Source organism: Neophocaena asiaeorientalis, unplaced genomic scaffold (assembly GCF_003031525.2).
Source record: "Neophocaena asiaeorientalis asiaeorientalis breed wild unplaced genomic scaffold, Neophocaena_asiaeorientalis_V1.1 scaffold30, whole genome shotgun sequence".
Taxonomy (NCBI): domain Eukaryota; kingdom Metazoa; phylum Chordata; class Mammalia; order Artiodactyla; family Phocoenidae; genus Neophocaena; species Neophocaena asiaeorientalis.
The window spans coordinates 9,112,713-9,134,780 of NW_020174923.1; the positions used below are offsets into that span (position 1 = coordinate 9,112,713).

Here is a 22,068-nt window from a genome sequence, read left to right on the forward strand (position 1 = left end):
GGTTCCCGCGCCGTGCTGCTTTATCCCCGGCGCGCGGGCCAATCGGGAGCCGGCGCCGCCGGCCCGGAGCCAATCAGCGTGCGGCTGTGGGACCGGCGGGAGATTTGGCCTAAGCCCGCCCCCTCGTGGGAGGGACCGGGAACGCGCGCACCAGGCTCAGCTCACCAGGGCGGTGGGCGCGGCTCCCAGGGACTGGGCCTGACCAGAGCCCCGCCCTCCTGGCATAAAAAGGCGGCCCGGGCACCTGTCGGCTCGTACACAGCGGGATGGACGACTTGGACGGAGGTCCTAAGCGCGGGGCTCCCTGGAAGAGGATGTCTAAAGAGGTAGGCGGATCACTGGGAGAGGCTGGGGCTGAGGAGTGTGGTTCAGAGATGAGATGGGGATTGAGAAAAAAGTTTAGAACCACTCCTGTGGGCGCCGTTGATAGCCTACTGTGTGCCAGCTCCCGAAAGCTTTAGCACTGTGATTTATTGATATTTTACTTCTCGCCACAGGTAGGCTTTTGCTAGCCTGATTTTAAGGGTAGAGGAAATGGAAGCCCTGGCTATGTTTTTCTACTTTTTTTTTTTTTTTTTTTTTTGGCCTCACTGCGTGGCATGCAGGATCTTAGTCCCCTGATCATGGATTGAACCCGTGCCCCTGCAGTGGAAGCGCGGATTCCTAACCACTGGACCGCCAGGGAAGTCCAGCCCTGGCTATGTCAATACCCATAAACCGGGATGAGGTTGGGGCCGAAGTTCTGGACCTTAATCTGAGGTTGTGCAATGTTTGGAGGATGTGTCAGACCTGAAGGAGTAAATACCGGAGGGCTGGTATTTACTGAGGGATGGTTATGGGGGTTAGAAACCACATATGCAAAGCATTTGTTATGCTTATCATTCTGTTATAATTTCCTAACTAGTTTTCCTACATTTCAGGTAGTGGTTCTTTCTCTGGTCACAGACGCCTCTAAGAATGTGGTGACAGTTACAGATACTGCCCCCAAGAAATCCTAACCTCTCTTTTTCGGTCTCTCTCTGTCTGTCTGTCTGTCTGTCTCTCTCTCTGTCTCACACATAGACACACACACACACACCCCCACACCCCTATAATATCAGAGCACTTTCAGAAACCCATTGCATTATCATTATTATAAATAATAGCAATAATAAAAGATGATGATGATAGCAGTCACAGAGTGTGCGAGGTATGACTGCAGACATCCGACGGGCATAGATTGTACAGATCCAAAGACCCCTGGCCAAGAACCCTGTTCAATGCGAAGAGGGGGAAACCCACATTTGAGTGGCTAGCTTGACTTCATTTACATGCCTTATAGCTTTCAGCCTCACAAGGTATACGGCCTCACAAGGCTGAAAGCTATAAGTCATGTGAATGAAGTAAAGTACTATCGTTTTGCCCATTATACAGATGAGGGAACTGACTGTCAGTAAGTTGCCCAGGGTAAAAGAGCCTGCAAGTGATGGAGCTTGGCTGGCACTCAGCCCATCTGATTCCAGAGCCCAAGACCTTTCCATGAGGCCACCTGTCTTCAAATTTCCCAGTCCAGCCTTCACCTGTTTTTTTGTTGTTGTTTTGCCTCTGAGCCCTTTCTCCAAAACTTGGTTCCTTATTACTTTCTGCGTTAAGTCTGAACATCTTAGCTTGACATTCAAGACCCTTCACCCCCCGGGCCCCGCCTCCCAGCCTCACCTCTGTGTTTCCACAATCTGGCTGGTCAACATTTCCAAACTGACCTTTGATTCCTTCCTCTTCACCTCTGTTTCACCGATTGCGCTGCGTCCACCTGCAGTCAGAATCATACCTTTTCAGGGAATATCAGCTCTACATCACTTTCTCTGCAGTGGCCACCCCAGCTCCCTGGCTTCCTGTGGTCTTAGCTGCTGTGGAAGTGGTACCCATGATGGCATTAACTGGGACAGATCTATGGGACCTCATTTCCCTGTAAAGCTGTCCTGCTGGTTAAAGGCGTGGCCATTGCTCTAGACCGTGGATCTGGCAGCACCTGCAGTGTTGTATCTGAAACGCCTAATTAGTTAGTGGGGGGAGAGTGGGGGGCGGATTGCCAGGCTGGAGACTGGGGGGCTTGAAGGAAGCTAAGGGCATCTATGAGAGCCTGAGATATCAGGGAAGGGGCTTCTCCAGGCCGAGAGGAGCATACAGGCACACGGAGGGGCAGGAGCACAGTCTGTGTGGAGGTCAAAGGTCTTATGGAACTTCGTGTCTTTGTTCCGTAGGAGCTGGAGAACCAGTACTCCCCGAGCAGATGGGTCGTCCGACTGGGAGCAGAGGAGGCCTTGAGGACCTACTCACAGATAGGAAACGAAGGTACCGGGGGCTCTCTCTGTGGCTGCTTCAGGTGGACTTTAGCATGTGGCAGTGTTTCAGGATGCCGGGGCGGGGAGGAGGGGCCTCCCAGCCCCAGCCTCTCGGGACAGTTCCCAAAGTCCAGGCACCTCATCTGCTCGGGGCCAGGTGCCCCGGAGCCCTCTCTGCAGGACTGCCGGAGGCAGGGCAGGGGCAGTGACCATGCTCCACCTCCCCTCCTGCTCAGCCAACCTGCCAACTATGCCCAGGCCCTAAGGCCACAGTGGCCCAGGGAAGTGGAGTGAAAAAAGGAATGTGGCTGCTGAATGTGGGATGTTGTTGCTATCTACAAAAAGCAAAGAAGTCTTTTTTTTTTCTTTAGAGAAATCAGGGCTTGGGAATCTGTAAGCTAGTGAAGTCTCAAGGTTAATTCCCATCCCAGCCCCGGGTCTCTAGAACCTTTTGAGCTGGGTTGGGCAGACGGGCTCCATGGGGGACGTGTGGGTGAGGGAGCAGCCAGCCTCTCCTCCAAGTCGGAAAACTGGATGTTGGCAAATGAGCTTTGTGTCAGCAGGCTGACTGGAGCTCCCAGGGTTGGTGGTTCTCTACACTGAGATAACCCAGCTGGAGGGACAGGCTAGTGGGGGTTTATTCCAGCACATTTCAGCGCCCTCCCTGTCCTGATAGGGGGTGGAGCTGTGTCCTGGGCTCTTCAGAGTCCCCTACTGTGCCTAGCTCTGCACCAAATATGTCTCTATATACTCAATATATATTTGAGTGTGCAGAGAAACCTACATGAGCTGGTAGAAAACCCGTTTGTCTATTGTAATTGTCTTGAGGGAGAAAAGAGCTGACCCTGTAGAGAAAGGGAGTCTCTCATAAGAAGTAAGGGCTTAAAAGAGACTCTGAGGCTGTTGCCCTCAGAGACTGTCTTTAGCAATCCCTCCTGAGAAGCCCTGTGGACAGTTTTACATTCACATCCTACCTCCCTTCCTGTTTTCGATGCTCCAGCTGGCCCAGAGGTGCCGCAGGTGCGTCTGCCCTATTTCACTGGTGAAGAAGGTGAGTGCGACAACGGGGGGGCATTAGGGCCAGGCGAGTGGGCGGGGCCATGCATGCGCAGGGTTGGAGGCTGTCTATTGGAAATGTTGATATTTCTTTCATCGTGGACTTTTTGGCATTAATTTTGATTTTTAAAAATACTGCACTTAAATGTTATCTTTGTATTGGTCAGCTCAGGCTGCCATATCAAAATGCCATAGACTGGGTGGTTTAAACAATAGGAATCTCTTTCTCCCAGTTCTGGAGGCTGAGAAGTCCAAGATCAACGTGCCAATTGAAAAAAAAAAAAAAAAGGTGCCAAGTGATTTGGTTCCTTGGTGAGGGTACTCTTCCTGGCTTGCAGATAGACCCCTTTCCCCTGCATCCTCACATGGCAGAAAGAGAGAGAAAGAAACGCTTGCTCTTCCTCTTCTTATAAGGCCACTAATCTCATCACAAGGGCTCCACCCTCATGACCTCAACTAAACCTAATTACCTCCCAAAGTCACCATCGCATTAGGGTACGAATTTTTGGGAGGCACAAGCCTTCAGCCCATAGCGATCCTCATTACTGAGTCTTTGGTGCCCTGCCCCATGCTGTGCCTGAGGTGTCTCACTCACCCCATCCTAGTCCTGCATGATGAGGTTAAACAACTCACCCAAGCGCATGTGGCTAGGGACAGCCACCACTTCCCAGAGCTGAGCTGCCAGGTAAGAGGGGAGCAGGCTGACAAGGGGTGATGACAGTCAGGTGGTGTTGGTGAGTCCCACCAGCTGCCTTTCTTGGTGGAGTTCCCCAGACCTCTGGACTTGCAGATTGCCTCCTTGGAGTCAAACTCCCAGAAGATGGCGAAGGAATGTATAGTGGAAAAAATGAACAGTGGAATCCCCCGCCAACCCAGAAAACCTCTCCACAGAGGTAGAAGAGAAAGAAAACATGATTTTTAATTGAGTAAGGAAATTGCAAAACCAGGAAGAAACCTCACCCTTTTATACAGCCAGGCTTATATCCCTAGGGCATACCTGTTCTCAAAATCAGCATGCCTGTGTTCAAGCAAGAGGACCTGAGGGCACTATCTACTGCCCTAGTCCATCCTAATTCCATAAGGGTGGCCATCTGTGCTTGCAAATTGCCTTTATCCAGAGGAAGACGAGAAATTCCCATATCCTTAAGGCAAGAGGTGGTTTTGCAACTTGGAGCCAGGTGCCTTCAGAAGTTAGGGTCCTTCTCTCCCATGGGGTATCTTGCTTGATAATTATATTTCAAAGGGAGAGCTCCCAGGTCGTTGAAAAGAACGTTCCTAGGTTGTAAAACTGGCAAGAGACTCTTTTAGCTTTAAAAAATATTTACATATGGGGAATTCCCTGGCAGTCCAGTGGTTAGGACTCCACGCAGAGAGCCGGGGTTCAGTCCCTGGTATGCGAACTAAGATCCCACAAGCCGCGCAGCGATAGATAGATAGATAGATAGATAGGTAGATAGGTAGAGAGATAAAATATTTACACACATTCCCAAAGGGGTAGAGAAAGGATATTTGATGAGGTCTCCTAAAAATAAATGCTCTAAGAAAAGGGAGGAAGGTAACTCTCTTTTCCTTTTTTGCACTACGGAGAATGAAATTGTTTTTCTTTTGATCTATATTCATTCTAACAGCGTCGACCTGTAACTTGCAGTGGGGACTGCCCTCTTTCAATGAATAGGTCACTTTTTTTTTTTTTTTTTGCGGTAAGCGGGCCTCTCACTGTTGTGGCCTCTCCGGTTGTGGAGCACAGGCTCCGGACGCGCAGGCTCAGCGGCCATGGCTCACGGGCCCAGCCGCTCCGCGGCATGTGGGATCTTCCTGGACCAGGGCACGAACCCGTGTCCCCTGCATCGGCAGGCGGACTCTCAACCACTGCGCCACTAGAGAAGCCCGAGTAGGTCACTTTTATCCTCCACCAAGGCCTGGCCTCTCTCAGGCTGGGCAACTGGGGACAGCTGGGTGAGCACGGGCAGAGGGAGGTTTGAAGAACTGTTTCCTCTACCAGTAGCTATTAAATTTGAGTAACAAGACTCAGTAAAAACACATTGTACAAGAAACTAAAGGAGGTATATGTATAACCCGGCTTGGGGCACAGTTCCAAACTCCCATTCCCCCAAACCACGCCTCGCCCAAGGAGCACCAATCACCAGCGAGGTGGGTGGGGCCTCGTGATTGACAGCCCCTGCGACTGAGAGCCTCTCTGAGGTCCCCTCCTGCCTTTCAAGGCTGAGATTGTGCTTTTTCCTCTCCATCAGAAAAACCAAAAGAAGAAAACAAAAGTACGCAAAATACAGGCCCCAATTTTGTTTTACTGTGATAAAATACACATAACATAAAATGTACCACTTTAACCATTGTAAAGTGTACAGTTCAGCAGCATTTAGTACCTTAACGATGTTGTACAGCCGTCTCCTCTACCTGGTTCCAACACATTTTCATCACCCCAGAAGGAAAGCCGCTACCCGTTAAGCAGCCCCCTGGCAACCACTGAGTGCTTTCTGTCTCTATGGATTTTCCTATTCTGGACGTTTCGTATAAATGGAATCCTCCAAGGTGTGGTCTTTTGTGTCTGGTGGCTTTCCCTTAGCATAATGTTTCCAAGGTCCAACCATGTTGTAGCAAGTCAGTGCTTCATTCCTTTTTATGGATGAATAATTTTCCATTGTATGGATGGACCACGTTTTGTTTATCCATTCATCCATTGATGGACATTTGGGCTGTTTCCACCTTTTGGCGATTGTGAAAAGTGCTGTTGTGAACGTTCATGCACAAGTTTTTGTTTGAAAGCCCTAATTTCTTGTTAAGTTCAATAGACACAGCCATCCTACCAAACTGCATGTATTCCAAATGTTTACCTCCAACTTTTTACTTAGTTCATCATGGACCAGTAGCAAGCCGTGTGGGACACCCATTGTCCACAGACCAGGTTATAATAGCCCTGCTCTGCACTCTCTGAGGTTGGCTATTTTTACGCAACAATTGTTTTCTGATTACAAAAGGAGCATTTGCTGATTGAAAAGGATTTTAGAAAATAAAACCATCAATAATTGTCACCCATTGTTAACACTGTGATATCATTTCTTATAGTCTTTTTTTCTCCTAGGAGAAAGTGTTCTGTACTTATAATGTGCAATCTTGTTTTTAATAGCATAAACAGCCTTAAAAATTATTTCTAGAAGAGATACTATGTATAAAATGGAGAAACAACAGGATATATTGTATAGCACAGGGAAATATAGCCATTGTTTTGTAATAACTTTAAATGGAGTGTGATCTATAAAACGTTGAATCACTGAGTTTTACACCTGAAACTAATATAATATTGTAAGTCAACTACACTTCAATTTAAAAAATTCTTTCTAACCCAGGGCTTCCCTGGTGGCGCAGTGGTTGAGAGTCCGCCTGCCGATGCAGGGGACACGGGTTCCTGCCCCGGTCCGGGAAGATCCCACATGCCGCGGAGCGGCTGGGCCCGTGAGCCGTGGCCGCTGAGCCTGCGCGTCCGGAGCCTGTGCTCCGCAACGGGAGAGGCCACAACAGTGAGAGGCCCGCGTACCGCAAAAAAAAAAAAAAAAAAAGTGTCACTACTGGTTAAATAAATTAAGGTGCAGCCATAGGATGGAATAGAAAGTTAACTGTTTATGAAAAAAAGAAAAGAACGAGGAAGCTGTCTATGTACTGATTGGGAAAGCTCTCCAAGAAATATGAAGTGAAACAGGCAGGGCGGAAATGTATTTCATACGCTGCCCTTTGGATTAAAGGGAGAGAGAGTCCATATCCATATTAATAATAACAGTCACCTTGGCAGGGATATTTTATGCAAATGCCTGTCGTATGTTTTTTTAACCATATAAACATATTATTTCTTCAAAAGAAAAATGAATGGCATTTCATTTATTTTTTAAGTTAATGCTCAGATAGCTCAGATTAAATTCCCGTCAACTTTTCAACGCAACTTGCAAGATGTGATGGAATTCTGAAAAAAGCACTTCAAATTATAATCGCAGATGCAATGCATTTGATTTGCTTAACAGAATCTCATGGTTCTAATCAAGTAAAACGTACCTATTTAATAATGGATTGATTCAGTTAAGTGTGTCCTGTGGAGTGGTCTGTACCCAGCGTGGCACCTGGGGGCAGGTGAAGCCTGTTTGGGTCTGATCCTTGTAGAAGTCACACATCAGGCTCTGAGCAGTTGGTCGCTTGAAGCTTTAGGAGATGGGAAGCCCCTTTCCACCCCTCCATGAGAGAGGGAGTGGGAACCCACAGAACACAGCCAGCCTCATCCCTTTCCTAAGAAGCCTCCCCCTGGCCTTGTTCCCTCACTCAAGGGTGGGGTGTTGGTGATGGCAAAATCGGTTTTTCAGCCACCTCACCTGTCCTGCAGAGGCAGCCTGGTCCCTGCTTTAGGCACGTGGGAAACTTGGCATCTGCCACCATTTTTATTTCTCTTGACCTTGAGCAGTCCAGCAGAAATGGAGGCGGCCCATTTTAACAGTTTATTCACACTTGCATAAACACAATCTATGCAAACTATCTTCGTCTACCTAATTTGCCCTTTCTGGAATTGCAGAATCACCCAACCCAAGGGAGCCCTGGTGAGTATTTTTGGGAAGGGGCCGGTGGATGGGGGGACCGTGGCCACCAAGGTTGGGGATCTGGAGGCTTCCAGGGACAGGGATCCCAAGTTGAAGGTCTCTTGCCACCAATCTTCAGTATCAGAAAGATTGCAGTGTTCGTGCTGTATGGTATTTGTGTAACCTGCTTTCGCTCTTTATGTGGCAAAATACTCTCCCTCCAGTATTTCCTTTTTGGTTAATGCATTTTGGGTCCTGTTTGTGTAATCTTTGCCTAGTCCAAGGTCATTAGGATTTCCTATTTCCTTTTCTAAAAGCTTTATTGTCTTCGCTTTCACATTTAAAGCTGTGGTCCGTCTGGAATTGGTCTGGTGTGGTGTGAGGTAGGGATCAAGAAACTTTTTTTTTCTTCCTTCAGATATTTAGTTGGCCCGACACTACTCACTGAAATATTTATTCATTACATAATTTTCTTTTATTTTTTTACACACTTTTCTTTTTAAAAATTAATTTTTATTGGAGTCTAGTTGCTTTACAATGTTGTGTTAGTTTCTGCTGTACAGCAAAATGAATCAGCTATACATATACATGTATCCCCTCTTTTTTGGATTTCCTTCCCATTTAGGTCACCACAGAGCACCACAGTTTTCTTTTTTTTTTTTGGCTGCACCACACGGCTTGTGGGATCTTAGTTCCCTGACCAGGGATTGAACGCAGGCCCTCGGCAGTGAAAGTGCGAGTTCTAGCCACTGGACCACCAGGGAATTCCCTACATGATTTTCTTTTAAGTGGTTATGATGTACCAGGTCCTGGGTGTACAGAGGTGGGCAAAGCAAAGCCCTTGTCTTCTCAGAGCTCATGTTCTAGTTAGGGTGACAGACAGACAGTAAACAAGTAAAAAATATATGAAGGATTAATGAATGCTGGGATAAAAAAATAAAGGAGAGGGGCTTCCCTGGTGGCGCAGTGGTTGAGAATCCGCCTGCTAATGCAGGGGACATGGGTTCGAGCCCTGCTCCAGGAGGATCCCACATCCCTCGGAGCAACTAAGCCCATGCACCACAACTACTGAGCCTGTGCTTCTAGAGCCCGTGAGCCACAAACAACGAGCCCGCAAGCCACAACTACTGAAGCCTGCGCGCCTGGAGCCCGTGCTCTGCGACAAGAGAAGCCACTGTAATGAGAAGCCCATGCATGGCAACGAAGAGTAGCCCCCGCTCACCACAACTAAAGAAAGCCCGCACGCAGCAATGATGACCCAATGCAGCCAAAAATCAATAAATAAATTTAAAAAATAAAAAATTTTAAATAAATAAAGGAGAGAAAGGGGATATACCATAATGTATTTTACCTGTTTTCTATTGTAGATCACTTGGGCTGTGTCCAATGTTTTGCTGTCATAAATAGCATTAGTGTGGGCATCTTTAAAACAAGTCCTTAAGAATATTTCTGATTATTTCCTTATAATAAATGTATAGATAAGGACTTCTGCATCAAGGAATATGATCTTCTTGGGCTTTGATACATATTTCCAAGTTGCCCCCCTGGAAGAAATTACCAGTTTACACTCTCTGGCACCCAGTGATAGAGGAAGCTGAGCTTCCTGGGTTTCAGTGATCGAAGTGGGGCCTTGAGGGGACATTGTTCACTGCAACATGAACATACAGAGTCCCATCCCACCTCTAGGCCTTTGCCTTTGGTATTTAATTTACTTACGGTAAATTACGTAAATGTACTTCCTCCTTTCTCCTGACCCCAGTCCTAGCCAATTTTCACATCCCTCTGACCTCTCCCATCATGGTGCTCAATTATATATTCATATTGCTTTATTATCTATTTGTTTCAAGTGATTTTATATCTTAGTTCCTAGAAGGTTATTTTTCCAAATACTTGGAAAAGTTTATACTTCCCAGAGCACATAGCCAAGTGTAACACATATAATAAGCATGTAATAAAGTAGTGGTCGAAATGGTGCCCATCAGAACTGCCAGCTCACCAGAGACAGACGTCACAGATAGTTCTGGCCCCCACTTGGATGGGCCAGTCTGATTTCTTTGTAACTATGCACCTGTGGGATGCTTCAGACCCCAGCCCCGATTACCATGAGGACTTGGGGAAGCACTGATAGCTGGAGCTAACTGGTCAACCCAAAGGGGCTTTCGGCAAAAAGGTTCTGCCTGAGGTTGTGCTGACAGCGACTTGTCCATTTCTGGAGACAGCTACCAAGAGGGCCCAGGCCACCGGGAGGAACCTGCTCGATGTCCCCTATGGAGACGGCGAAGGGGAGAAACTGGACATCTACTTTCCTGAGGCAGTGTCTGAAGGTAAGCCGGGGCTAGTGGTCCCCCATGGATCTCAGCTGGGAGCCCTGCCTCGGCCCACACGCCCTTTGTTTTGTCCTACAGCCTTGCCATTCCTCATGTTTTTTCATGGAGGATACTGGCAGAGCGGAAGGTGAGTCGGGGGATTTGGATGAATGGAGAAAAAGGGAGATTCATCTTTGCCTGGACTCTTCATTTCCTAGGGCTGCTGCAACAACTTACCACAAACTTGGGGGCTCTGACAACAGAAATGTCTTACCTCACAGTTCTGGAGGCCAGAAATCTGAAATTCATCAAGGTGTGGGCAGGGCCACGCTCCCTCTGAAGGCTCTGGGGAGGACCCGTTCTTACCTCTTGCAGCTTCTGGGGTGTCCGGGTCTTTCTCGCCTTGTGACCGCATCACTTCAACCTCAACTTTCATCTTCACAGGGTCTTTGTGTGTCTGTATTTCAATCCTCCCTCTCCTTTCTTTTACAATGTCACCAGTCATTTGATTTAAGGCCCATCCTAAATCTGGGACGATGCCATCTCAAGATTCTGAATTATATCTGCATAGCCCCTATTCCAAATAAGGTCACATTTGCAGGTATGGGGGTTTAGAATTTGGACACGTTTTTTGGGGGGACACTATTGGATCCACTATACCCAGTGAAAAGCCTGTTCAGTCTACTCTAATCAAATGGAAAACCACAGTGACTAAGCATCCCTGTTTGCTCAGAAGTGAGTGGTTTCCCAGGACCTGGGGTTTTCGGTGGTAAAAAAAGAGAGTCCCAGGCAAACTGGGACCACGGGGCATCCTAAGGTAAGCAGAGGGGAATTTGGGATCTTCAGGGACACTGCTGTTCCCTAGGATCTTACTAAGGAGTCGTCTGTTATAGGATCTACTGCTCTTCAAGCATATCATCTTCATGCTACATTTATTGCATTTTTACCCTTTGCTTTGTGAAGCTCTCTACATGTCTCACCTCCTTCAATTCTCAAAAACAGCACCCTAAGAGAAAAAACATAATTGTTCCTATTTTACAGAGAAGGAAATTAGGCTCAGAGGTTAAATATAGTCTCTAGGGTCCCATAGCTAGCACGTGATGTCGTAAGGACAAAGCCTCCCTTCTTCCCTTACTGCACCAGGTTAGAGAGCGATAGTGCCCTGGGTGGACAGGACACAGAAGCAGCCTAGTGGCCAAGTGGCCTCCAGTTGTCATGTCTTTGTCTCCTTCTGCAGTAAAGACTCGTCAGCCTTCATGGTCAGCCCACTGACAGCACAGGGAGTGGCTGTGGTGATAGTGGCCTATGACATTGCCCCCAAAGGTAATGAGGGTAGTCTTGCAGGTGCAAGGGCTGGTGGGCTTTGGAGGGGAGAGGGCCCCTGGCGGAGACTGACATAGCTCCTACCCTCTGCACAGGCACCCTGGACCAGATGGTAGACCAGGTGACCCAGAGCATCGTGTTTGTCCAGAAACAGTATCCAGGCAACCAGTGGGTATCGCTGTAGATTTTCCTTTTGTCAGACTGAGTGGGAGGACAGTGGACTAAGCTTCTTGGATGCAGCCCAACTGCCCCCTCTGGCTTTGGAGCAAAAGGCAAATTGGGACTCCTTTATACTGGCCTGTTGCTTTGGTTATACTGGATGCAAACCCAGCTCTCTGCTCTGACCCACTCAAGGGGAATTTACCTGTGCGGACACTCAGCTGGGGCTCACCTCGCCGCCATGATGCTCCTGGCCAACTGGACCGAGCATGGTGTCACGCCCAACCTCAAAGGTTTCCACGGGGACTGAGCCTGGCTGGGCGGCATTCACCCTCCCCTGATGGGCCTGAGGGTCTGTAACAGCTGCTTGAAATTTCAACAGCTGTGAATAGCTTGACCTCGGGGCTTTGAGCCTGGGGAGCAGGGCCTGCTTTGCTTCTTCTCTGCCCCTTACCCTGGCCTTGCCCCACTGGCCCTGGAGGCGGGCTGGCCCCACCTTGCCCCACCCGCAGCCTGGCTCTGTGACTGTTCCTTACCTTCACAGGCTTCTTCCTGGTGAGCGGGATCTATGACCTGGAGCCTGTCATGCACACCTCCGAGAATGCCTCTCTCCTCACAACCCTGTGAGTCACTTGTCTCCTCGTCCCCCAGCTGGCCTGCAGCCTGCGAGGAGGGCCAGGGGTGCAGCAAAGGCTGCTCCCTGTCCTGACCACACTTTCTCCCTGCACCAGGGAGGTTGCTCAAAGGAACAGCCCACAGTGGCACCTGCAGACAGCCCCGACACAGCCTGTGGATCCAGCCTGCCGCATCCTGGTGACTGTGGGCCAACACGACAGCCCCGAATTCCACCGACAGTCCAGGGAACTTTATCAGGTACCCCCAGCACCCCGCTCTTGGCTCGAGGTTGAGGGTCATGCAGTCTTATTATCTTCCTGTTTATTTCACCCAAACGGACCCCACGGTACCAGTCATTTCTTCAATAAATACTTAGCACCTGGTATGTGCCAGGCAGCTGCGAGAGCCCCTCTCCCCCCACCCCCCGCAGGCTAATGCTTCCTCTTCCCTCGTTTCTCCTACTCAGACTCTGCGCCGAGGAGGGTGGAAAGCCTCCTTTGAAGAGCTCCATGATGTGGATCACTTTGAAATCCTTTGGAACCTAACCCAGAAGGACTACGTGCTCACCCAGGTAGGGTGCATCCCTTCACCGTGGACAGAATGCATCCTGCTGTAGCCCCTACACATAAGGCGAGGTGGCCAGGCAGGGGGCATGGGGAGTCACCTCGCTGGCTCTTTGGCATCCAGGAGGTTGGGGGACTTGACGATAGGGATTGAATGCCACGCTTGCTTCCTGTACTTCACCTCCCTCTGAAACAACCCCAGGTGATCTGCAGAGGCTGGTCCTGGGCACACAGGTGGGATCTGCATGGGGCTCTGGTGTGGATGGGGACAGGCAGGTACAAGAAAGTATTAGCTTGTTTGTGTGTAAGCATTAAAGCAACACCAACTCCGTTGGGAAAGGAGGGATGGAGTTGGCCACATGTTTATTACAATTTTAATGTGGAGAATCCTTTTAAAAGTCTAAGGATGGGGCTTCCCTGGTGGCGCAGTTGTTATGAGTCCGCCTGCCGATGCAGGGGACAGGGGTTCGTGCCCCGGTCTGGGAAGATCCCACATGCCGCGGAGTGGCTGGACCCGTGAGCTATGGCTGCTGAGCCTGCGCGTCCGGAGCCTGTGCTCCACAACGGGAGAGGCCACAACAGTGAGAGGCCCACGTACCGCAAAAAAAAAAAAAGTCTAAGGATGAAAAGGAACCTTCCTACACTGTTGGTGCGAATGTAAATTGATACAAGGTCTGGGAAGATCCCACATGCCGCGGAGTGGCTGGACCCGTGAGCTATGGCTGCTGAGCCTGCGCGTCCGGAGCCTGTGCTCCACAACGGGAGAGGCCACAACAGTGAGAGGCCCACGTACCGCAAAAAAAAAAAAAGTCTAAGGATGAAAAGGAACCTTCCTACACTGTTGGTGCGAATGTAAATTGATACAGCCACTATGTAGAACAGCGTGGACGTTCCTTAAAAAACTAAAAATAGAGTTTCCATATGATCCAGCAATCCTACTTCTGGGCATATACCTGGAGAAAACTATAATTCAAAAAGATATATGCACCCCAGTGTTCATAACGGCACTATTTATAATAGCCAAGAAGCAACCTAAATGTCCATCAACAGATGAATGGATAAAGATGTGGTATATATATATTAGTCAGCCATAAAAAAGAATGAAATAATGCCATTTGCAGCAACATGGATGGATCTAGAGATTATCATACTAACTGAAGTAAATGAGACAGAGAAAGACAAATATCTCATGATATCACTTATTATGTGGAATCTTAACAAATGATACAGGGACTTCCCTGGTGGTGCAGTGGTTAAGAATCTGCCTGCCAATGAAGGGGACAGGAGTTTGATCCCTAGTCCAGGAGGATCCCACATGTTGCGGAGCAGCTAAGCCCATGCAGAGCAACTAAGCCCATGCGCCACACTACTGAGCCCATGTGCCACAGCTACTGAAGCTCGCGCGCCTAGAGCCCATGATCCAAAACAAGAGAAGCCACCACAATGAGAAGCCCGCGCACCACAACGAAGAATGGCCCCCGCTCGCCACAACTAGAGAAAGCCTGTGCACAGCAATGAAGACCCAACGCAGCCAAAAACTATATTAAAAAAACAAATTAAAAGAAAAAATGATACAAATGAACTTATTTACAAAACAGAAATAGACTCACAGACATAGAAAACAAATGTATGGTTACCAAAGGGGAAGCGGGGGGCATAAATTAGGAATTTGGGTTTAACCTATACACACTACTATATATGAAATAGAAGACCAACAAAGACCTACTGTATAGCACGGGTAACTATATTTAATATCTTGTAATAACCTATATTGGAAAAGAATTTGAAAAAAATATATATTATATATATATAACTTAATCACTTTACTGTATACCTGAAACATTGTAAATCAACCATATTTCAATTTATTTATTTATTTAAAAAAATTTTACTTATTTATTGGCTGCACCAGGTCTTACTTGCGGCATGCATGCTCTTAGTTGTGGCATGTGGGATCTAGTTTCCTGACCAGGGATCAAACCTGGGCCCCCTGCATTGGGAGCATGGAGTCTTAACCACTGGCCCACCAGGGAAGTCCTGACTATACTTCAACTGAAAAAATTATTTGAAAAAAGTCAAAGGCTAGATTGGGGAAAATATTTGCCATGGACCCGGAAAATATACAGTCACTACTTTTTTTTCCTGGGAAAGTGGGTACCTGATTAACTTTACTTTTTTTTTTTAATATTTCTTTTTCCTCCAGTTTTATTGAGATATAATTGACATACAGCACTGTATAAGTTTAAGGTGTACAGCATAACGATTTGACTTACAAACATCATGAAATGAACCACAATAGGTTTAGTGAACATCCATCATCTCACAGATACAAAAGAAAAAAAAAGAAAAAAATATTTTTCCCTTGTGATATCATGTTGTACATTGCATCCCTAGTGCTTATTTAGCTTACAACTGGAAGTTTGTACCTTTTACCACCTTCCTCCAATTCCCCCTCCCCCCACTCCCAATTAGCTGCCACCTCAATAGGACGTTTTTTTAAAATATTTTTTTTAATTATTTATTTACTTTTGGCTGCATTGGATCTTCGTTGCAGTGCACGGGCTTCTAATTGTGGCAGCTTCTCTTGTTGTGGAGCATGGGCTCTAAGCGCGCTGGTCAGTAGTTGTAGCACGCTGGCTTCAGTAGTTGTGGCATGCAGGCTCATTAGTTGTGTCTCACAGGCTCTAGAATGCAGGCTCAGTAGTTGTGGTATACGGGCTTAGTTGCTCCGCGGCATGTGGGATCTTCCTGGACCGGGGCTTGAAGGCGTGTCCCCTGCATTGGCAGGTGGATTCTTCACCACTGTGCCACCAGGGAAGTCCCTCCATTAGGCTTTTATAGCGTTCAGTTTTAATTCACATAGTTAATATCCTTACCACACAAAGAGCACTTTCAAATCAATAAGAACAGTTCTTTTTTTAAATTGAAATTTAGTTGATTTACAATATTATATTAGTTTCAGGTGTGTAACATAGTGATTTAATATTTTTATATAGCCTATACTCCATTTAAAGATATTATAAAATATTGGCTATATTCCCTGTGCTGTACAATATAACCTTGTAGCTTATTTATTTTATACATAGTGTCAATAGTTTGTACCACTTAATAAGAGCATGTCTATTTCTCTTTAAGAACAGAAATAAATAGAAAAAATGGACAAAAAATAAGTGATAATTCAAAAAGAAATATATATGGCCAGTAAACATGGGGGAAAAGTAAGCTGCATTAGTGATCATAGAAATGTAACTGAAATGGGACTTCCCTGGTGGTCCAGTGGTTAAGACTTCGCCTTCCAATGTAGGGGGTGCAGGTTCAATTCCTGGTCGGGGAGCTAAGATCCCACATGTCTCACAGCCAAAAAACCAAAACATAAAACAGAAGCAATATTGTAACAGATTCAATAAAGACTTTAAAAGTGGTCCGCATCCAAAAAGTCTTTAAAAAAAAAAAAGAAAGAAAGAAATGTAACTGGAAATGAGTCCTTTCCCACCTCTCACGGGAAATATTCTAGTTATAATAGTGCCTAATGCTGGTGAAGACACAGTGAAGTGGGCCTCCCCCATCCCGTGGAGCACACGTTGGCCTGATGCTTCGGGAGTACAGCCTGGCAATGTGGACCCAAACCCACTGACCCAGTAATTCTGCTGCTTGGAATTTGTCTTCAGGATAATCAGAGAAACACAGAAAGATAGTCTCTGTAGCTCTATTAATGTTCTAAACTTGGAAATCACCTAAATGTCTAATGAGGTTAAATTATGATATAATCAGGTAACAGAGTGAAGTTTGTGAAAATTAGTTAGGACATGTCAAATTGCTTCAGAGGTAAGAGCAAAACCACAAAAATTAACTGGCCTAGTATCTTCCTAGTTTTATGATACATAGGTAGCTAGGCCCTTAGAGGCATATATATGCATCCGCAAAAAACGTTTACCAGTGGTGTTACAATGGATTTAAAAAATCAGTTTTCTACCATGAACATGTATTACTTTTTTTTTAACTGGGGAAAAACAAGCCCCCAATAAATGACATCTCTTAAAGAAACCTAATAAATATTTTAGATTTGGAGGGCCATATGGTCTGTGACAGAACTACCCAACTCTGCCACTGTTGCTCAGAAGCCGCCAGAAACAATTCACAGGTGACTAAATGTGGCTTTGCTCCAATAAAACTGTACTTATGGATGCAGAAATTTGAATTTTATGGAATTTTTACATGTCACAAAAGTATTCTTTTTTTGATTTTTTTTTCCAACTGTTTAAAAATGTAAAGCCATTCTTAGCTCATGGGTCATACAAAAACGGGCAATGAGTGGGCGACATTTCAAATGAGAGGTGGGAAAGGACTCATTTAAATTACGTTTCTGTGATCGAAAATGTAGCCTGTTTCTTTAATCAAATTCCTCCCAAGAGATCCTCACAAGAGCCTCTCCAACTCTGGAGCTTTTGTATTTTTCCCTCCTGCTGCAGATTATTTTGAAAACAATCTTCCAGGAGTCCTGATGACACCAGAACCCCCGCCACCAGCATGCACCCCGACTTGTGAAACTTCTCCCAAGAGCCCGACTGCTTCCCATTCTTGCCGGCCTCAGTTTTCCCTGTGCCCAGCAGCGCCTCTGTTTGTCCACCCACCCCGGCCAGGGTCCATTCCCCTCACTGCTCTGGACACGAGTACAAATCTCCATGGCCTGCCCCTGGCCTGGATCGAGCGGGTTCCAGGGAAAGTCTGGCCCAGGTCCACGCCATGTGTGATACCCAGAATCTGGCCCACAGTCTGCTGAGAGGGTGAAACAAAAGTGACAACTCCCAACCAAAATGAAGAGTAAGAGCTCCCCAAACCAGTTTTTGTTCTGTGTTTTTGTTTCACTCCTTTGTCTACTCTGTCCTGGGCTCTACCTGACGTCTGGATTCATCCCGGAAAGCCCTGGGATTTTATCCTTGGGGTTAACACCTTGACTGACAGGACAGTGACATCCACAGGTAGAACACACTTCCTCTGCCACTCCCCCCCACACACAGGGGTGTGTGTGCATTCAGTTCCCAAGGAGCCAGCTGGGTCCACCCACCATCCACCACACCCCTCTCTCGCCCACTCTGAATAGCTAGCAGTTCAAGAATGATTGATTATAGCGAAAATAGGTAATAGCCTGAATATTCATCAGTAGGGAGTAAGTACATCCGAGCAGCCGACCATCATTAGAAAGAGGTCTGTGGTTTTTTGTTTTTTGTTTCTTTTGCGGTACGCGGGCCTCTCACTGTTGTGGCCTCTCCCGTTGCGGAGCACAGGCTCCGGACGCGCAGGCTCAGCGGCCATAGCTCACGGGCCCAGCCGCTCCGCGACATGTGGGATCTTCCCGGACCGGGGCACGAACCCGCGTCCCCTGCATCGGCAGGCGGACTCTCAACCACTGCGCCACCAGGGAAGTCCGAGGTCTGTGTTTATAACGGGGGACATCTCCAAGACATACTGTTACCTGACAAAGAGCAAGATGCTCAACGATACAATATAGTACCATCTCAACAGCATTACCTAATACTCACAGAATGACATGTTTCTGTGTGTGCACACGAGTGTGTGAATGCAGAGAAAAAGTTTGGGGAGGCGCCACACCTAACACCTCTGCTCCCCTCCGGGGAGGGAAGTGGCGTCGGGAACACAAGGAGGGGGTGTTTTGGCTTCATCTGGATTATTTGGATCTTTTAGGATAAGAATGTAATGAGGCAAAAAAACCCTAATGGGACCTAATTACATTTAAAACTTTTGCACAGCAAAGAAAACCATCAACAAAATGAAAAGACGACCTACTGAATGGGAGAAAATATTTGTAAATGATATGATGGGTAAGGGGTTAATATCCAAAATATATAAACAGCTCATACAACTCAACATCATAAAGACAAACAAGCCTATTAAAAAATGCGCAGAAGAACTGAATAGACATTTTTCCAAAGAAGATATACAGAGGGCCAACAGGCACATGAAAAGATGCTCAACATCACTAATCATCAGGGAAATGCAAATCAAAACCACAGTGAGGTATCACCTCACACCTGTCAGGATGGCCATCATCAAGAAGACCACAAACAAATGTTGGCAAGGCTGTGGAGAAAAGGGAATCCTCCTACACTGTTGGTGGGAATGTGAATTGGTACAGCGACTGTGGAAAACAGTATGGAGATTCCTCAAAAAACTGAAAATAGTATTACCATATGACCCAGCAATTCCACTCCTGGATGTATACCTGAAGCAAATGAAAACATTAATTCGAAAAGATACATGCACCCCAATGTTCACAACAGCATTATTTACAATTGCCAAGATATGGAAGCAACCTAAGTGTCCAACAACAGATGACTGGATAAAGAAGATGTGATATATACACACACACACATAGACAGAATGGAATACTACTCAGCTATAAAAAAAGAATGAAAATTTGCCATTTTCAGCAACATAGATGGACTTGGAGGGCATAAGTGAAATGAGTCAGAGGAAGACAAATACTGTGTGTTATCACTTATCTGTGGAATCTAAACAGTAAAACAAATTAGTTAATATTAAAAAAAGAGACTAACAGATCTAGAGAGCAACCTAGTGGTTACCAGTGGGGAGAAGGAATTTGGGAGGGGCAAGATAGGGGCAGGAGATTAAGAGGTATAAACTATTATGTATAAAACAAGCTGGGGCTTCCCTGGTGGCGCACTGGTTGAGAGTCCGCCTGCCGATGCAGGGGACACGGGTTCATGCCCCAGTCTGGGAAGATCCCACATGCCGCGGAGCGGCTGGGTCCGTGAGCCATGGCCGCTGAGCCTGCGCGTCTGGAGCCTGTGCTCCGCAACAGGAGAGGCCACAACAGTGAGAGGCCCACGTACCGCAAAAAACAAAACAAAACAAAAAAACCCACAAAGACCCAACGCAGACAAAAATAGATAATTGGAAAAAAAAAAAACCTTATGGAAAAGACCTAAGCAGCTGAAGTTTTCAGTAAAATAAAAATTTAAATGGTAAAAGTTGGTATATGTTGGTGCCAAATAGAAAATGAATCACAGAAATATGTTGACTTGATGGTGTTTGATCCAGAAGATATATATTTTTATTTATTTATTTATTGGCCACGCCACCAGGGATTGAACCTGTGCCCTCGGCAGTGAAAGCGCAGAGTCCTAACCACTGGACTGCGAGGGAGTTCCCTGGAAGATATATATTTTTATACAGATGCTATCAGTATTGGTAGAACTCTGATTAAAATATCCTAGGATGAAAAAGGCAGGGTCAACATCCACCCAGACAAGATGGCAGAGCAAACCGTGTCCTGGTCTGATGATTGTGAGGACAGGTTGGCAATATTAAAAAATGTTGAAAGACACACACACACTTTCCCAGCAATCCTGCTTGCAGATGTTTATGCTACAGGCATAGTTGTACATGTTTGTGTGTCTGTTTGCTGTAGTACAATTCGTAATAGCAAAAAAAAAAAAAAAAATGGAGATACCCAATGGGAAATTTGTTAATTGGAATTAGGGTAGACCATCCAATAAACACGATGCAGATATTATAAAACATGTTGAGATCTCTAGGTGCTGATAAAGCTGAGATGTGCTGTTACCTGAAAAGACAGGATGCCAAGTGGTGTATGAACACACACACACACACACACACACACACACACCTGGAAGTATACATAGAAACTGCTGAAAAGTTTCTTTCTGCTAGAGGTCTTTGGGGAGAGGAAGACTTCCTTCCCATTGCATGATTTTTGCTTTTACAGCATTGATGTGTCACTCTTACAGTAGAGGAAAAATGTGTTCACAAAAGTTTTGGTGAGACTAGATGGCCATAAGGTAATATCTAGCATTGATGTTTTATGATCTCAAAACAGTTTTGTCTGATCATCACAGTATCCATCAGGATTTGTTGCCAACTATTTGAAAATCCAGAAAGTTCACATAAAAATGCAAATTTGCCTTTGTGATAAATATATTTTTGGTCTTTGTCCCCGATTCCTGGCACACAGCTCCTAAAAAACCTTTGGAATCTCCAGAGTGATAGGAGCGTCTTTTGTTCTAATGAGCAACCCCTAGATGCTTCTGGCTGGGGCTGGTGGCCAGAAAGACCAAGCCTTCATTAGAAGCTTGGAGCTTTCAGCCCCACCCTCCCAATCTTCAGAGAGTGGAGAGGAGCTGGTGATTCAATTAATCACCAAAGGCCAATGATTTGATCAACCAAGCCTGTGAAACCTCTATAAAAACCACTTAAAGTCAGGTTCATAGAGCTGGAAGGCTGGGGCGTCTCATGAGGCTAGGCACCAGCTACACAGGCCTGCTCTGAACCCAGTCTGGCTGTGCCTACAGGAAGGTGCCTGCTCCCTGGGCTCTCATTTCTATTATCCAGGCGGATTGTCCTAGGCTGTTCACTTCCTGGAGTCACATAACAATCCCACCTCCCTGATACGACACCCAGGTCTCCTGACTGGAGGGCAGTGGGCATTGTTTCCACACATTGCTTCACTTCTGTTGACCCCCACCCGCACGTCTGTTTGGGGCAGGGACTTAGAAGGGATATCTAACTCCTGAGGAATTCTGGTGGAAAAGGAAGAACAAAGCTCCAAGGGTCAATTTCTGGACTTCCAGGAAGCTTCAGTGAAAAGACTTGATAAAAGAGACGAGTGAACAGCTCACTCCAGCAAGGGTGGAGGTTTAGCTGTGTACTTCATCTATGTGAAATCTTTCCCCTGGAGGATGGATGCGTGGCCTCTAGATGGACGTGCCTCAGCACATGTTCCAACCCGGACGGCACAAGGGCTGGCTGAGGAAGCTGGCACTAGGAGGTTCCAGGAGTGGGGTACCCACAAAAACAATAACAGTTTGCACGCTGAAAGGGCTTAATCCATTTGTGCTCGGCAGGTGCCACTCCATGAAACTATCACGGGGACTTCGGCCCATTCTCCACTCCTCTTCCTACCACTGTTTGCAAGCAGCTGGGATGGGAGTAAGCGCGGGGCGGGGTTGGGTCGGTGCCTGGTGAGCAGAAGCAGAGACATGTGGCGGGAGGACTACAACTCCCAGCATGCCCCGCGCCGCCCAGCTTCCCATTTCCCAGAAGGCCGCGGGCGGCGCGTTCCCGACATGCCCCGCGGCGGCTGACAACCGCC

At 46.8% G+C, this 22,068-nt stretch overlaps 1 protein-coding gene across 6 annotated transcripts; it reads left to right on the plus strand.

Moving 5' to 3' along the window:
- Positions 1 to 115: 115 nt before the first annotated feature.
- AFMID (arylformamidase) lies at positions 116 to 22,060 on the plus strand. 6 transcript variants are annotated; one of them, XM_024761079.1, is made up of 12 exons: positions 116 to 326; positions 2,241 to 2,331; positions 3,322 to 3,372; positions 10,171 to 10,275; positions 10,357 to 10,405; positions 11,495 to 11,580; positions 11,676 to 11,748; positions 11,935 to 12,032; positions 12,284 to 12,362; positions 12,471 to 12,612; positions 12,821 to 12,925; positions 21,821 to 22,060. In XM_024761079.1, the coding sequence occupies exons 1-12, from the start codon at positions 267 to 269 to the stop codon at positions 22,058 to 22,060; spliced, it is 1,179 nt and encodes a 392-aa protein (XP_024616847.1). In that variant the 5' UTR covers positions 116 to 266. The 6 variants fall into 6 exon arrangements, with proteins under 6 accessions (XP_024616847.1, XP_024616848.1, XP_024616850.1 ...); XM_024761081.1 differs by lacking the exon at positions 21,821 to 22,060 and adding an exon at positions 17,387 to 18,034 and having other exon boundaries at positions 148 to 326; XM_024761080.1 differs by lacking the exon at positions 3,322 to 3,372 and having other exon boundaries at positions 117 to 326.
- Positions 22,061 to 22,068: the final 8 nt, after the last annotated feature.

What these genes read in the sequence shown, in the direction of transcription:
- AFMID (XM_024761079.1), top strand. Translation starts at nt 267, where the DNA reads ATGGACGACTTGGACGGAGGTCCTAAGCGCGGGGCTCCCTGGAAGAGG. An exon ending in GGATACTGGCAGAGCGGAAG is followed by an intron (nt 10,406 to 11,494) that starts GTGAGTCGGGGG and finishes CTCCTTCTGCAG; the next exon opens with TAAAGACTCGTCAGCCTTCA. An exon ending in GCCTCTCTCCTCACAACCCT is followed by an intron (nt 12,363 to 12,470) that starts GTGAGTCACTTG and finishes TCCCTGCACCAG; the next exon opens with GGAGGTTGCTCAAAGGAACA.